The sequence below is a fragment of the Colobus angolensis genome, unplaced genomic scaffold (genome assembly GCF_000951035.1).
Source record: "Colobus angolensis palliatus isolate OR3802 unplaced genomic scaffold, Cang.pa_1.0 Scaffold132, whole genome shotgun sequence".
NCBI classification, from domain to species: Eukaryota; Metazoa; Chordata; class Mammalia; order Primates; family Cercopithecidae; genus Colobus; species Colobus angolensis.
This window is the reverse complement of record NW_012114400.1, coordinates 96453-111099: the sequence shown is the minus strand read 5'-3', so window position 1 is coordinate 111099 and position 14647 is coordinate 96453. Positions and strand designations below refer to the sequence as shown.

The 14647-nt window shown below is 46.8% G+C and overlaps 1 protein-coding gene across 1 annotated transcript in view; it reads left to right on the top strand.

Moving 5' to 3' along the window:
* Positions 1-14647, top strand: part of NCF2 (neutrophil cytosolic factor 2) — a 36511-nt gene that overhangs the window by 4287 nt on the left and 17577 nt on the right. The window contains exons 2-5 of the mRNA XM_011934211.1: positions 3682-3779; positions 7848-7986; positions 10946-11080; positions 12277-12384. Of these exons, the coding sequence (XP_011789601.1) occupies positions 3682-3779; positions 7848-7986; positions 10946-11080; positions 12277-12384 (480 nt within the window). The remainder of the gene's footprint in view (positions 1-3681; positions 3780-7847; positions 7987-10945; positions 11081-12276; positions 12385-14647) is intronic.

The following is a 14647-nucleotide window of genomic DNA, read 5'->3' as shown; positions in this document are numbered from 1 at the left end:
TGCCTCAGCCTCCTGAGTAGCTGGGACTACAGGCATGTGCCACCATGCCCAGCTAATTTTGTGTTTTTAGTAGAGATGGGGTTTCTCCATGTTGGTCTGGCTGGTCTCGAACTCCCGACCTCAGGTGATCTGCCCACCTCAGCCTCCCAAAGTGCTGGGATTACAAGCGTGAGCCACCGTGCCCGACCAGATGTTAAATTTAAAAACAGATTTCAAAACAGTGTGTATACTATAGTCCCATTTCTGTATCACAGAATAAAGTCTGGAAGGCCATAGACCAAAATGTTATCAATAATTCTCTCTGGATGGTGGGATTATAGGAAAATCCATTTTCTTCTATCACCCTATCTGTATTTTTAGGTTTGTTTATAGTCAACATGAAATAATTAGTACAAATATTAATAAATTCAAATGAAATGAAATGAAATGAAAATGAAAGTTAATGAAAGTTAATCTCAATTCCTTCTCCCTCTCATCCTGCACAAATATCTCATAACAAATAACAAAGGAAAAAATTCTAAGTGATAATTTCAAATGTTTGGGGGGATGGGAAACTGAGCCTTTGTAGAAATTGTTCCACCGGTGTGCGTAAGTTCTAGGGAAGAAGAATTTGGCTCAGGCTAATGAAGAACTTTTTTTTGTTTTTTGAGACGGAGTTTCGCCCTGTCGCCCAGGCTGGAGTGCAGTGGCATGATCTTGGCTCATTGCAACCTCTGCCTTCCAGGTTCAAACAATTCTCCTATCTCAGCTTCCCGGGTAGCTGGGATTATAGGCGCCCGCCACTACATCCTGCTAATGTTTGTATTTTCAGTAGAGACGGGATTTCACCATGTTGGCCAGGCTGATCTCGAACTCCTGACCTTGTGATCCACCCACCTCGGCCTCCCAAAGTACTGGGATTACAGGCGTGAGTCACAGAGCCTGGCCTAATAAAGAACTTTCTGACAGTGAAAATGGTCCGTGCATGGTGTGGGTGGGGTGAGGGTGAGGCCGGGCGTGGATGGAGCAGCAGGGAGGTTGTAGACGATGTCCAGACATCAGACAGAGGGCTGGGCTCTGATTCTCTTCCACCCTGAAAGGCTTTGATCCTATGGTTTGGTCAGAAACAGCCTGTAAAACCTGTGTATGCAGCTGTTGCTAAGGGCAACCACAAGATGCTCAAAGGACTTTAAAGATGTAGATGCAGTTAGTTACCTGAAGAAGTGAAAGTAGAAGTGAAGTCTTTTCTAAAAGAAAAACCACAGAACCACAGACACAATGGCAATCTGGGCAGAAAGAGAGCTTGGGATTGGGGGAAGATATCCAGGCATTTAGCTTTTTCTTCCACCCATATTTAGTGTGACATATTTATTATGACTATAAATTTTTTTTAATTTTACTTTTTTTTATTTTAATGTTTGTGGGTACGCAGTAGGTCTATATATTTATGCGACACATGAGATATTTTGGTACAGCAGGTGTTTATCTTGACTGACATCTTGCCTCTGTCTAACTGCCTGTCCCCTCTCTTAACATCCTTCTCTTTCCCACTCCCCTCTGCCCCATCTCCAGACTATAGAATATGGAGGGAGGCCTAACAACAAATCGTTCAGCCGATCTTAAATCTCAAAACGCAAACTCTAAGGCCATTCCTTAGTGAGCTCTAATAGCCTATAAAGAAGAGATACTAACTGGCAAAAGAGTGAAGGCTCCCAGAAAGAATTTCCTCCAAAAAATGCCCGTGAGTCCCGGGATCTGGAAGGCTATGGTTTTGAGTGATTAGAAAGATCTTGGAAAGGTCTAAAAGTAAGACCCAGGATTCAATTAACCTGTGATTGGTAATATTAATAGTTACACCTGAGAGAAAAATCTACCAAGTTTTATCTGTAATTCAACAACGAGGAAATTACACAAATGAGGCACTAATCTCAACCTCAAGCCGGCTCTCTTGTGCAATTCCTTAGGTGTTGGTATTCCATTTGAAGTTCTGTTCTTGACCCTTTTCCCTTTTACGACTGCAGCAGTGGTTGTTAAATGGCAAAATGTGTTTCCAGAAATACACGTGCAAGCACACACATTCGTTTATGTACAATTCAGGGACTATGGATACAGAAGTCCGTATGTGAACCTTGAGGATCCATTCCTGGGCAAGGCCACCCTCTCCCATACGGCTGGCCTCCATTTCTCATGGAATCTGTACCTGGGATCCATCCAGGGAATGTCTCTTTCTCTAAACCTCATCAGGTTGACCTCTTAAATATTTCTTAAATCCACCTATTTCTCTCCATCCCCATTAGCACTACCTTGGTTGAGACCCTCATTTTTCACCAGGACTACTGCAGTCACTTCCAAACTGATTTTCCAGCCACTGCTCTTGTCCCCTCCATTTGTATTCCAGAGTGATCTTGTAAAAAAACAAACAATGCAATCAGTATGAGAACTTCCAGTGGCTTCCATGACTACAGGATAAAAGCCAAATTCCTTTGCCTGTTCTTATGTGGTCCAGCGGCTGCCGCCCACTTATGCAACCTCCGTGCCTTTGCTCCAGCCGCGCCCAACCACTAGGGCAGTGCCCACTCCCTCTTTTGAGCCTCCTTTTGTAACATGTCTGGCCCATGACAGATATTTGCTCCCTGTACATATCTGTCTTCTCCACTACTCTATTAATTTCATAAGAGAAGAAATTTTTACTTACTCATGCTTGTATTTCAGTATCTAGCATACTAGTTACTCAATAAATGAGTGTTGGATTAAATAAAAGTGAGCAAAATATAGTCTCTTTTTCAAGGAACTTATAAATTAAAAAGGGGAAACAAGTCAAGAACACCAGTAACTGTAATGCAAGGCAGAAGCGGGTAAGTGCTGTAAGAGGTAGTTTTAAGTAAGTGGGATGGGGACTAGAGAAATTACTTCTTAATGTGTGGGATAGAAATTCCCTCAGATTGGCTGGGCACCGTGGCTCACACCTGTAATCCCAGCACTTTGAGAAGCCAAGGTGGGTGGATCACCTGAGGTCAAGAGCTCGAAACCAGCCTGGCCAACATAGCAAAACCCCGTCTCTACTAAAAATACAAAAAAATTAGCAGCACATGGTGGCAGGTGCTTGTAATCCCAGCTACTTGGGAGGCTGAGGCAGGAGGATAGCTTGGACCTGGGAGGCAGATGTTACAGTGAACCAAGAAGACACCACTGCACTCCAGCCTGGGCAACAGAGATTCTGTCTGGAAAAAAAGAAGAAAGGAATTCCCTCAGACTACAAAAGGCAATTGCTTAAGGCTGATAATGTTATGGATGGAGGTTTTTTCCCCTCTATTTCCCTCTATTTTCCCCACTTTCATATGTTTTTGTATGGCTCCTCTGTCGTTATGAAGTTCCAACAGAACAAGGTTAGAGCACATTTCTGGAAAAAAGCACATTTCGGAGTCTCAGTGATGACCACGGCCAAGCTGTCTCGCCTCTCTGGCCCAGCCTTGTCATCTGAAAGGCACAGGGGCTCAAAGCTGTCTTTCAGATCCTGTGCCTTATGAATCCTAGGGCATGACAATAAGGGTGAGACCCATTCCATGGAGCTGGCTTAAAGAGGCTCGATAGCAAAGCCTTCTCCCTGCTGACTTGGAAACAGGAAAGGGAGTGGGCCCAAACTTCTGTCACAGCAGCCACTGCAGCATCACAAAGGTGTCTGACGTTTTGACGTTCTTTCAGCTTGCTGAGATTCCATTATCCTGGGTGCAGATGTATGAGCTGCGGACTCTGGACGCATGGGGCACTGGCAGCACGGGAACAAGCAGTTCACTTCAGCGGTTACTAAGAAACCTCCCAGGAGTATTACAGCAATGGGGATTATAAACTTTCTCAAGCCTGGAGCTTGTGAAAAGCTATGGCAAGGTTGCTGCTTCAGCTGGTGGATACCCTGCCTGGGAGGAGAGGGGGCTTTGGGTGCAGGCAAGGCGCCCCACGGGGTGTCACTGAAGTGTGAGTGTGAAGAAAGCACCCACGTCCAGCCCAGCAGAGCCCAGCAGGAAGCTGCCAGCACCTTGGCTGCCTCCTGGGGGATGCTTCCAAATGGCCCCAAAGAGAACCACTGAAGAAGGGCTAGAGGGAGGCAGGGGCTGCTGCAGCACGGGTCACTGGCACGCAGCGCTGAGTGCTATTTTGGTATTCTCCTACTGAGCTTATCGCAACCCTGTACAGTGGGAAAAGAGCTGTGTGTCAAAGCAGAACCCCCTTCAGGGCTGCAGCTCTGGGTAAACAAGTGGAAAGGCTGAAGAGAGGCTTGCAGCAGGGAGGGAGGGGGCTGGGAAGCAGGCCGATGTTTAAAAGACATGTTTAAAAATGACACTGAGCAAGGATGCCCCCTCTCTGTTTTAAAAATTAATTAATTAGGCCCTGTGCAGTGGCTCACACTTGCAGTCTTGGTACTTTGGGAGGCTGAGGTGGGAGGATTGCTTGAACCCAGGAGTTCGAGACCAGCCTGAGCAACATAGTGAAACCCCGTCTCTATAACAAAATTAATAAATAAAATAAGTAATCTTTTTTTTAGAGAAGGGGTCTCACTATATTGTCCGGGTTGGCCTCAAACTCCTGGGCTCAAGTGATCCTCGTGCCCCAGCCTCTGGCGGAGTAACTGGAACTGCAGGCTCAAGCCTCAGCCCCTGGCCCCACCCTGTTTTTTGGTTGTTGGGTTTTCTTTCTTTTCTTTCTTTCTTTCTTTCTCTTTCTTTCTTTCTTTCCTTTCACAGGATTTCATTCTGTCATCCAGGCTGGAGTGGAGTGGTGCAATCACATCTCACTGCAGTCTTGACCTGGCTAATTTTTTGTACTTTTAGTGAGATAGGGTTTCGCCATATTGCCCGGGCAGATCCACGCTGTCTTTAAAACAAAGCAAACGCTCTGAATAACTTGTCAGTTCTTTCTGTCTCTCTCCCACCAGGCCCAAATCTGTAGACACCTTTTTTTTCTTCAGACAGAGTGTCACTCTGTCAACCAGGTTGGAGTGCAGTGGTGTGATTTTGGCTCATTTCAACCTCTGCCTCCTGGGTTCAAGTGATTCTCCTGCCTCAGCCTCCTGAGTAGCTGAGACTATAGGCACGCACCACCACAACCAGCTAATTTTTTAGTATTTTTAGTAGAGATGGGGGGTTTCACCATGTTGGCCAGGCTGGTCTCAAACTCCTGACCTCAAGTGATCTGCCTGCCCCAGCCCCCCAAAGTGCTGGGATTACAGATGTGAGCCATTACACTGGGCCCCTGCAGACATCTTGATGGGCTAGGGAATTATTAGGAGGATTTTGCTGGGCCCATGCAATGCCAGATAGACCCAGGTGGTGTCACTTCCCAGCTGAAATCCATCTGCTTAGCCAGCTCAGCAGGGAGGAAGGCGCATTGATAGGTTAATACTGACGGGACGTAAAGTGTGTGCCCTCTGAGACCTTCAGCGAGCTCCCAAACAGGCAATAGAACACAGTGGAAATTGCAGCTGCCAGGGAACAGGAAACCTCTGCTTCTATCTGTCCCCTTCATGGTGGAAGAGGCTCAGTGGCTCAGTGAATTGAGCTAGTTACCCCACCTTCTGGCTTAGAAAGAGGAACCTGATTTCTGGGGTACTTCTGGGTACCTTATTCATCTTTCCAGGAGCCCAGAAATGTGTGGAAAAGACATGAAAGGCCCATTGCTACTTAAAGAATGGCCTGCATGCATTTAGTAGGTTTTACAAACATCTTTATGAGCAGGGATACTAGAGAAAGCCATCTTCCTATTTCAAACCCAAGCTCTCTTTTCTTACTTGCCACATAGCCACTGCTGCCGCTGTGTGACTTACCTCAACCCTAACAGTGACAGCTTCTCCCCCAGTCACACTGGCACCCATTCCTTATGATTGTCTTGACCAACCAGCCCTTGTGCTCGGCTCTAAACTTCCATGAGATCAGAGTTCCAGCTTCTACATCATGTATTTTTAAAATATTCTGACAATTGCTTATATGGCATGGAGCTTTAAGTAAGCATGTAGTAAGTGGCTGGTGTATGGATTAATTGCTAGAGTGTTAGAGCTAAAGAAAGTAAAATAACAACAACAACAGTAATAAATTACTGTGTGTGCCAGGCACTATCTGAAGTACCCAAATGCTTCATCTCCTTCAGTTCTCACAGTGACCCTGTGAGGTATATGCTATTATTATTCTCTTATTCTAAAGATGGGGAAACAGATTTAGGGAAGTTAGGTAACTTGCCCTTTCTCACCAGACAGTAAGTGACAGAGCCAAGACTCAAGTCCAGGTGGCTTTGACTCCAGAAATGGGATCCATATACTGGCAAGCTCCCTATATGATATGTTCTGTGCATGTAACATGTCCCTGTATACAATATGCTGCCATAATATTGGCGTGGAACTTCGGGCCAGGGAAGTGACTTGCTAGGGTCCCCCAGTTAGTGGCAGAGCTGTTGGATCTGGACTCTGGCTCCTGGCCCCTTCACTACACCACACTGCCTCTCGAGGATTCCTGCCAGCCTGTGTCCACATTCCAGACTTATCTCCAAGAGAAGCCAGGTTGGCAGCTCTGGGTCAGATGATGGACTAGGGACTTACAGACTTACAGCCCAGTTGCCCAGGTGTGAGCCACAACCAGGCAGCCAAATTTGTTCCTGCCAGGTCAGGAGGCTGAGGGTAGCCAGGCTGGGTAGCTTGTGCCTGCTGCTCCCACTCCCTATAGCCCAGCAATGGCTCCCTTCCACCAGCGCTTCTGTGGAGCCCATGGTCAAGGCCCAGGCCAGCATCCTCAGGAGTGTGTCCAGGTCCCACCCACCTGCCTGTGGGTCCTACTGATGTGGCCAATTCCCATTCTCTGCTACAAGTCCCAGGACAGCAGCCCTGATATACCTTGAGCCAGTCAGCTTCATGCCGATCCAGCAGCACAAGGCAGTGGGAGCAGCATTAGAAAAACTATCTGGGGCTGGGCATGGTGGCTTATGCCTGTAATTCCAGCACTTTTGGGAGACCAAGGCGGGCAGATCAATTGAGGTCAGGAGTTTGAGACCAGCCTGACCAACATGGTGAAACCTGGTCTCTACTTAAAATATAAAAAATTAGCCAGGCGTGGTGGGGCTCGCCTGTAGTCCCAGCTCAGTCCCATTCAGGTGGCTGAGGCAGGAGAATCACTTGAACCTGGGAGGTGGAGCTTGCAGTGAGCTGAAATCCTGCCACTGCACTCCAGCCTGGGCAACAGAGTGAGACCCTGTCTCAAAAACAAAACAAAAAAAAAAGGAGGAAATACTATATAGCTTAAGTGGTTGTTTTTTTCTTTTCCAAAGTGTGGGGAGGAGGCAGAAGTGGGGGCGATGAGGAAACAAGACCACAAAACTAAGCTCTAAGCTGAACTCAAAAGAAGCCATGGGTGAAGGCAGTGGGCAGGGGAGTGATGGTGGCAGCTGTGAGAAGGGGCCCCTCTGAGCTGTGCCAGGCTGGCCTGGCCTGATAGTGGGAGCCAGGAGTGAGCAGTATTCCAAATCAGCTCTGAACACTCTGCAGGGACACAGGCTGGGGGCAGGTGCTGGCTCTGCTTGGAGCTCTCAAGAGAGAATGAGAGCTGCATTGGAAAGCGAGAAGCCAGGTTGCCAGAAAGGTGACAGTTGTATGCAGTCAATAGAGAAGAAACTCCCTGTGACTGTCCAAGACCAGGCACTCAGGGTTGCTGTGAGGTACAGCCCTGGGTGGGGCACCATTCCCAAGGAGTTCTATAGAATACTTGGGCTCAGGATTGCTGAAAACTAGAATGGGTCAAAAGGAATTGAAAGGCTTCTTGTCCCAGTGAAATAGGTGGGGAAGGCAGAAACAGACTCACATTTTATGCTGCATTTATTCCTCCATGCACTAGACTGTTGTATTTTCTCCCTCTGTCCTGCAGATACGATTTGGCTATCAAAGACCTTAAAGAAGCCTTGACTCAGCTTCGAGGGAACCAGCTGATAGACTATAAGATCCTGGGGCTCCAGTTCAAGCTGTTTGCCTGTGAGGTAAGGAGAACAGGGCCTGGCCTGGGCAGGCGGGGATCATGGCTGGATGGACAGCTGACAGTTCAGATGCACAGTGATCTGTTGACACCTCCAGGAGCTTGGAAAAGCCATTTTGCCTCCTCTGCCTTGAGACTCAGATTTTCCTTGAAGAAAAGACTGAGATGGATTATTTCAGGCTCATCAAGGCATTGTCATCAGTTACCTGGGGGCATACATTTTATTAATGTGAAACGCAAAGGACCATGCAAAAATGAGCCCACTGGGCTCTCTGAAGGAAGGCTGGACACCAGTGTGTTGGCTTGTGGAAATATTCATGATAATTTGCATGTTTTGTTTAGCAATTCAGATTGACAAGCTATTTGTTCAGCATTTTGCTAGCAAATCCAAAATCATGAGTTCATTGTCCATGCAGGACCTGCCAGAACCTTGCTCAGTTCCCAAGTTTATAGACCACACTCTTTAACTATCCATGGTTCTTACCCCATGTACTTGATTGATACCTAAAGAGAGAGTGAGGATAATTTGGAATAAATCTGTCCCCTCTTGCTCAAAGAACAGCTCAAGGCACATATTTAGGTAAAGGTTTCTGCAGAACAACTTCTTTTCTCTATTATCAAAAGGGAGAGACATGACTGGCTTTGACTTTGCAGGTTCATTTACTTTTTCCAGTTGGCCCTTCCCACCCCTCCTACTTCCAAATATATACTAGCAGTTTTGAAAACCAAAATTCCTGTAAATGTCACAGACCTTTCTTTAGAAAAATCACTGACAAAAGTCCCCTTGCTTTAGTTTCTCAGGCACAAGAAGTCAAGTGTTCCCAGGGTCACTCAGGACTAATAATAGAGTCTGTAGCCACCCTTGGCCCTTGGGGACATGTGGCCCCACCTCTACGCTGCAGCAAGCTAGCAACTAACTTCACTTCTCACAGTCTGGGAAGATGGGGCTTTGCAGTGGGAATTGGCTGCCATTTGACCAGCTTCTCCAGTAGGGTTTCTTAGTCGTAGCTCTGTTAACGTGTTGGACCAGACAATCTTGTATTGTAGTGGAAGCGAGAGGGGTTGTGGTGCATCCTGTGCATCATGGGAACTTTGACAGCATCTCTAGCGTTTAGATGCTAGTAGCACTGCCACCACCACTCCTCATCCAATGTGACAACTAAAATACCTCCAGACATTGACGACAAGCCAATGACAGCCACTTATACCGATTAAAAAGTTGGGGGACAAGTGGCTCTAGAAAAAGGATTATGTCACAGCAGCATCAAAGCACAATTCCGTGGGAGGAATGTTTCCCCTAAAGCTGGGGTTAAAGTGGCTCTGGGAGGACAAAAAATACTGACTGAGTGACCCCCTCTGCAAGTAAAGTTGAACTTTTCAAGGTCTAAGGCCTTCTTTGTCACATGGGACCTTCCAGTCATTTCCCTACTTACAATCCTTCTCTTCCTGATGTGGTACAATCCTGGCTTCTGAGAATCACATTATTATTTTTGAAGAGTGTCAAGGTTATTCTCATCATCAGTTCACAAAAACTGATTGCAGGAAAATGTCTTAAGAGAAGGTGGCTGAGAACCAAATAGGAAGTTTTAAATGATCTGAGTTCTTTCTTTCTTCACACAAGGTCAGGAGTGGGCTGGAGAAGCCAATGAATTCAGAAGGCAGTAGCTCACTGACTCTCAGAAATAGGCCTGAAAGGAGTCCAGATTCCACTTCTGGGGTTGATCCTGCCCCCACCATTCAGCACCAGCCGCTAATGCCACAGAAACACCAATCCTGCCACCTGTCTGAGTTTGGCAAGTTCACGTCGTTGTTGGCAGGAGGCCTCAGTTCGTCGCTACATGAACTTCTCTCTAGGGTTGCCTAAAGTCTTGTCATGACATGGCAGCTGGCGCCTCTGAGAGCAAGTGACCCAAGGGCAAGACAGAGTGTCAATGTCTTTTATCATCTAGCCTCAAATGTCACACCCCCTCATTTCCATAATGTCCTATTTAAAACATTTCTTTCAGTCAAGCCATTTTTTTTAGATCTTGGTAATGCATCCAAACGATTATTTGATTCCGTGTGTATATTGTGAAGCATAATGATAAACACTCAAGAACCACAGCCTAACTCAATACCTGGAAAAGCATGACTACTGTTGCATTTACCATTCCCTCCCCACCCCAGGCGAAGGTACCCCTGGCTTCTGTGCTAACCTCTGTCTTCTGGGTTCAAGCAATTCTCCTGCTTCAGCCTCCCAAGAAGCTGGAATTACAGGTGTCTGCCACCATGCCCAGCTAATTTTTGTATTTTTGGTAGAGACAGGGTTTCTCTGTGTTGGCTAGGCTGATCTCGAACTCCTGACCTCAAGTGATTCACCCGTCTTGGCCTCCCAAAGTGCCAGGATTACAGGCGTGAGCCACTGCGCCTGGCCTGTATTGCGACATTAGTCTTTTACTCACATGGTCTGGGCCAGGTTCTGCTGGTGCTGGTACAGGAGGTTGCATCTTGATCCCTCTTCCTGTCCAGTGTTTAAGCCTAGGCACAGTGGCAGGAGCTGGACTGGAAGGCCACACACCTGTATTTTATTCCCAACCCTGTGTCTGCCTCTAGAAGGGGCCTTGAGCAAGTCACTCTTTTACTAAAGCAACTCACACTAAAACAACACAACAATTCTTCTTCTTTTTTAACCGGTTTGAACACACTGTATACAATAGTTCTTGTCCGTTCCCGACCTATTTGGTTGTTAGAAGAGTACACATGATGTTGCATTTATGCATTCCATGGTGTTTTCTTAACACCACGTTTGTGTTTGATGTATCTCAATAGCAAGACTAACTGCACTATATTTTAGATATTCCCAGGAGAGCTGAGGAAGGGAGAAAGGCTACCAGCAACACTCCCAGAGTACACATGTGAGCCCTTCCCTGGCACTTTGATTTGGAGTAGTCTCAAATTTTATGTTGCGGTCTGTACTTTTCTAGGTGTTATATAACATTGCTTTCATGTATGCCAAGAAGGAGGAATGGAAAAAAGCGGAAGAACAGTTAGCATTGGCCACGAGCATGAAGTCTGAGCCCAGACATTCCAAAATCGACAAGGCCATGGAGTGTGTCTGGGTAAGCGTATTGGTGATGCAGGTGGGGAGAGGATTTCACTGGATTCTCATTTGTCTCAGAGGACATGCCATTGAGAAGCCATAAAAGTGGTGCTTTTACTTTCTGTGAGTCTGGGTAACACAGATGTTAGGGTATAGTTCCACTTAAGATCTTGAATCTGTGCTGAGAATCTGAGGCCTAGAGTGTGGGATGGCAGAGGCCTGGCATCACACTGCCCTCGCAGTGGGGCTCCTTGGCAATGCAGAACAGGATGCTGGATGCTGGAGTGGTGCTGCACAGACTCGAAGCACTGAGAGGGCAGACACCATGTCTGCTGGATCACCACTGAGTCCTCACAGCCCGGCACAATGCTAGGCACATAACAGCTCTCAGCAAAAAGGTTTTGTTTTGTTTTGTTTTGAGATGGAGTCTCGCTCTGTTGCCCAGCATAGAGTACAGTGGTGTGATCTCGGCTCACTGCAGCCTCCACCTCCTGGGTTCAAGCAATTCTCCTGCCTCAGCCTCCTAAGTAGCTGGGATTACAGGCGCATGCCACCATGCCTGGCTAACTTTTGTATTTTTAATAGAGATGGGATTTTGCCATGTTGGCCACGCAGGTCTCGAACTGTTGACCTCAAGTGATCTGCCCACTTTGGCCTCCCAAAGTGCAGGGATTACAGGGGTGAGCCACCACGTCTGCCCAAAAAATGCTTTGATTATGTGAATGAGTGATAAAAATTATCCATCGTTCAAGCATATTTGTGAATTAGGCTAGCTTTAAATCTGATTTTTAAAACACAGAGAAGAGGACTCAAGTCAGTCTTTATATGCCTATCCTCGTCAGCAAACGCTCATCCAAGGGAACACTGTCATGAGCCTCGCTTAATCCTGGGCCAGCCTCGTCGCGGTGGTGCCGTCTACACCATTAGAGAACCCCACGGACACCACACAGAGAGAGAGAGGAGCAGTTCCTCTGGGAAAAGAGGGTGCTGGGCATACAGCAGCAAACAATGTCCACGTGGCCTCGCAGCAGAAGGTGGTATTCAAACCAAGGGTTCCTACCTTAACACCCTAGAGTAATGACAACACTCATGTGGAAAAAGTGCTTCTATGTGGTTATCTCAATAAATTCTTGCATCTATTCACTGAGGGAGGCAGGACAAGCATCATCACCCCCATTTTCAGATAAGGAAATGCTATTGTTTTCTGTGTTACAGAAGCAGAAGCTGTACGAGCCAGTGGTGATCCCTGTGGGCAGGCTGTTTCGACCAAATGAGAGACAAGTGGCTCAGCTGGCCAAGAAGGATTACCTAGGCAAGGCGACGGTAGGTGGGATCGCTCAGCTTCCCCCCAGTCTCCTGTGGCCTGGGCCATGTGGAGCAAGGTGGGAGGGACTCTTGAGAAGAGGGCAGCCTCCTTGTGGCTCTGTCCCTGGGATGGCAACAAGAGACTTGTTTATAGGACAGAGGTTTGGCTGAAAGATAGGCAACCACTTCTAGTTTATTTCCTCCAAGCTGCTCCCATTCTTCCCTTCCAGCTTGACCCTGGGTGAGAGTCACAGTGTTCCTCACAGGATGCTGAGTCTTGGGGACCTAGCCAGTGGAGGGAAAACACAGCCACGAGGAGCTCACCAAATGTGAAGAGAGGGCCGGGCAGGGTGGCTCATGCCTGTAATCCCAGCGCTTTGGGAAGCTGAAGTGGGAGGATCACTTGTGGCCAGGAGTTTGAGACCAGCCTAGCTAGTGGAGAGGCTGAGGCGAAAGGGTCGCTTGAGCCCAGGAGTTCAAGGTTACAGTGAGCTATGATTGCACCACTGTACTCTAGCCTGGGCAACACAGTGAGACTGTTTCTAACAAATAAAAATAAATATGGAAAGAACATGTTAGGGAAAGAGATCAGCATGGGATCCTCTTGGATTAATGCTCCTCGTAGTTCACGTTTTAGTGGGCTGAGTCTTTCCCCACTTCCACAGCCCTATGTTTAGACTATGTCTTAAATTGGACTTCTTCTAAATCCAGGTCTTGGTCGGGCATGGTGGCTCACGCCTGTAATCCCAGCACTTTGGGAGGCCAAGGCAGGTGAATCACGAAGTCAGGAGATCAAGACCAGGCTGGTCAACATGGTGAAACTCCGTCTCTACTAAAAATACACAATTAGCCAGGTGCTGTGGTGTATGCCTGTAGTCCCAGCTACTTGGGAGGCTGAGGCAGGAGAATCGCTTAAACCTGGGTGGCAGAGGTTGCAGTGAGCTGAGATCACGCCATTGCACTCCAGCCTGGGCAACAAGAGCGAAACTCCATCTCAAAATAATAATAATAATAAATCCAGGTCTTAAATTGTTTCAGACATGGTCTGAAGTGAGTCAGCAGTGCCCTTCCAAAACCACATTTGACTTTGACACATTCATAGGGCTAAAGTTGCGCAGTGGTCGGGTAGCTGGCTCTAGCATAGTAGCAGAGGTCAAGAAAGCCTGGGTGAATGGAAGCACTCCAAATATCTATCAACTGATGAATGGATAATCAAAATATGATATATCCATGCAACAGAATACTACGCAGCCATAAAAATGAATGGAGTGTGATTCATGATACAACAAGGATGGACCTTGAAAATATCATGCTATGTGAAGGAAGCCAGATACAAAAGGCCACATGTTGTACAATTCCATTTATATGAAATATCTTGTGCAGCCTCTAAGCACTGAGACGGCAGAGACCATGTCTGCTTGATCACCACTGAGTCCTCACAGCCTGGCACAGTGCTAAGACACATAACAGCTCTCAGCAAAAAGGTTTTGATTATATGAATGAATGATGAAAATTATCTATAGTTTAAGCATATCTGTGAATAAAGCTAGCTTTAAATCTGATTTTCAAAACTCAGAGAAGAAGAGGGCTCAAGTCAGTCACAGACAGCAAACTGGTTGTTGCCAGTTTAGGGGAAAGGGGATGTGGACACACCGCTTAATAGGTACAGCATTTTCTTCTGGGATGATGAAAATGTTTTGGAATTAGATGGAAGCGGTAGCTGCACAGCATTGTGAATGTGATAAATGCCACTGAATCATTCACTTTAAAATGATTAATTTGGGCTGGGCATGGGGGCTCATGCCTATAATCCCAGCACTTTGGGAGGCTGAGATGGGTAGATTACCTGAGGTCAGGAGTATGAGACCAGCCTGGCCAACATGGAGAAAACCCATCTCTACTAAAAATACAAAAATTAGCCAGGTGTGGTGGCAGGCACCTGTAATCTCAGCTACTCGGGAGGCTGAGGCAGGAGAATCACTTGAACCTGGAAGGCGGAGGCTGCAGTGAGCTGAGATTGCGCCACTGCACTCCAGCCTGGACAACAGAGCATGACTCCATCTCAAAAAAAAAAAAAGGATAATTTGACGTTACACAAATTGCACCTCAATAAAATCATTTTCTTTAAGAGAGAAGAAAGCAAGCCTCCGTTAGCAGGGGTGGGGTGAATACTCGTTTCCTCAGTTGCTGAAATCCTAATCCAGAGGATCAGGAATCTAATCCTTAGTTACTGTCCACATCTGAAACCAGGCTCAAGTGAGAACTGGTCTAGGGCATGAGC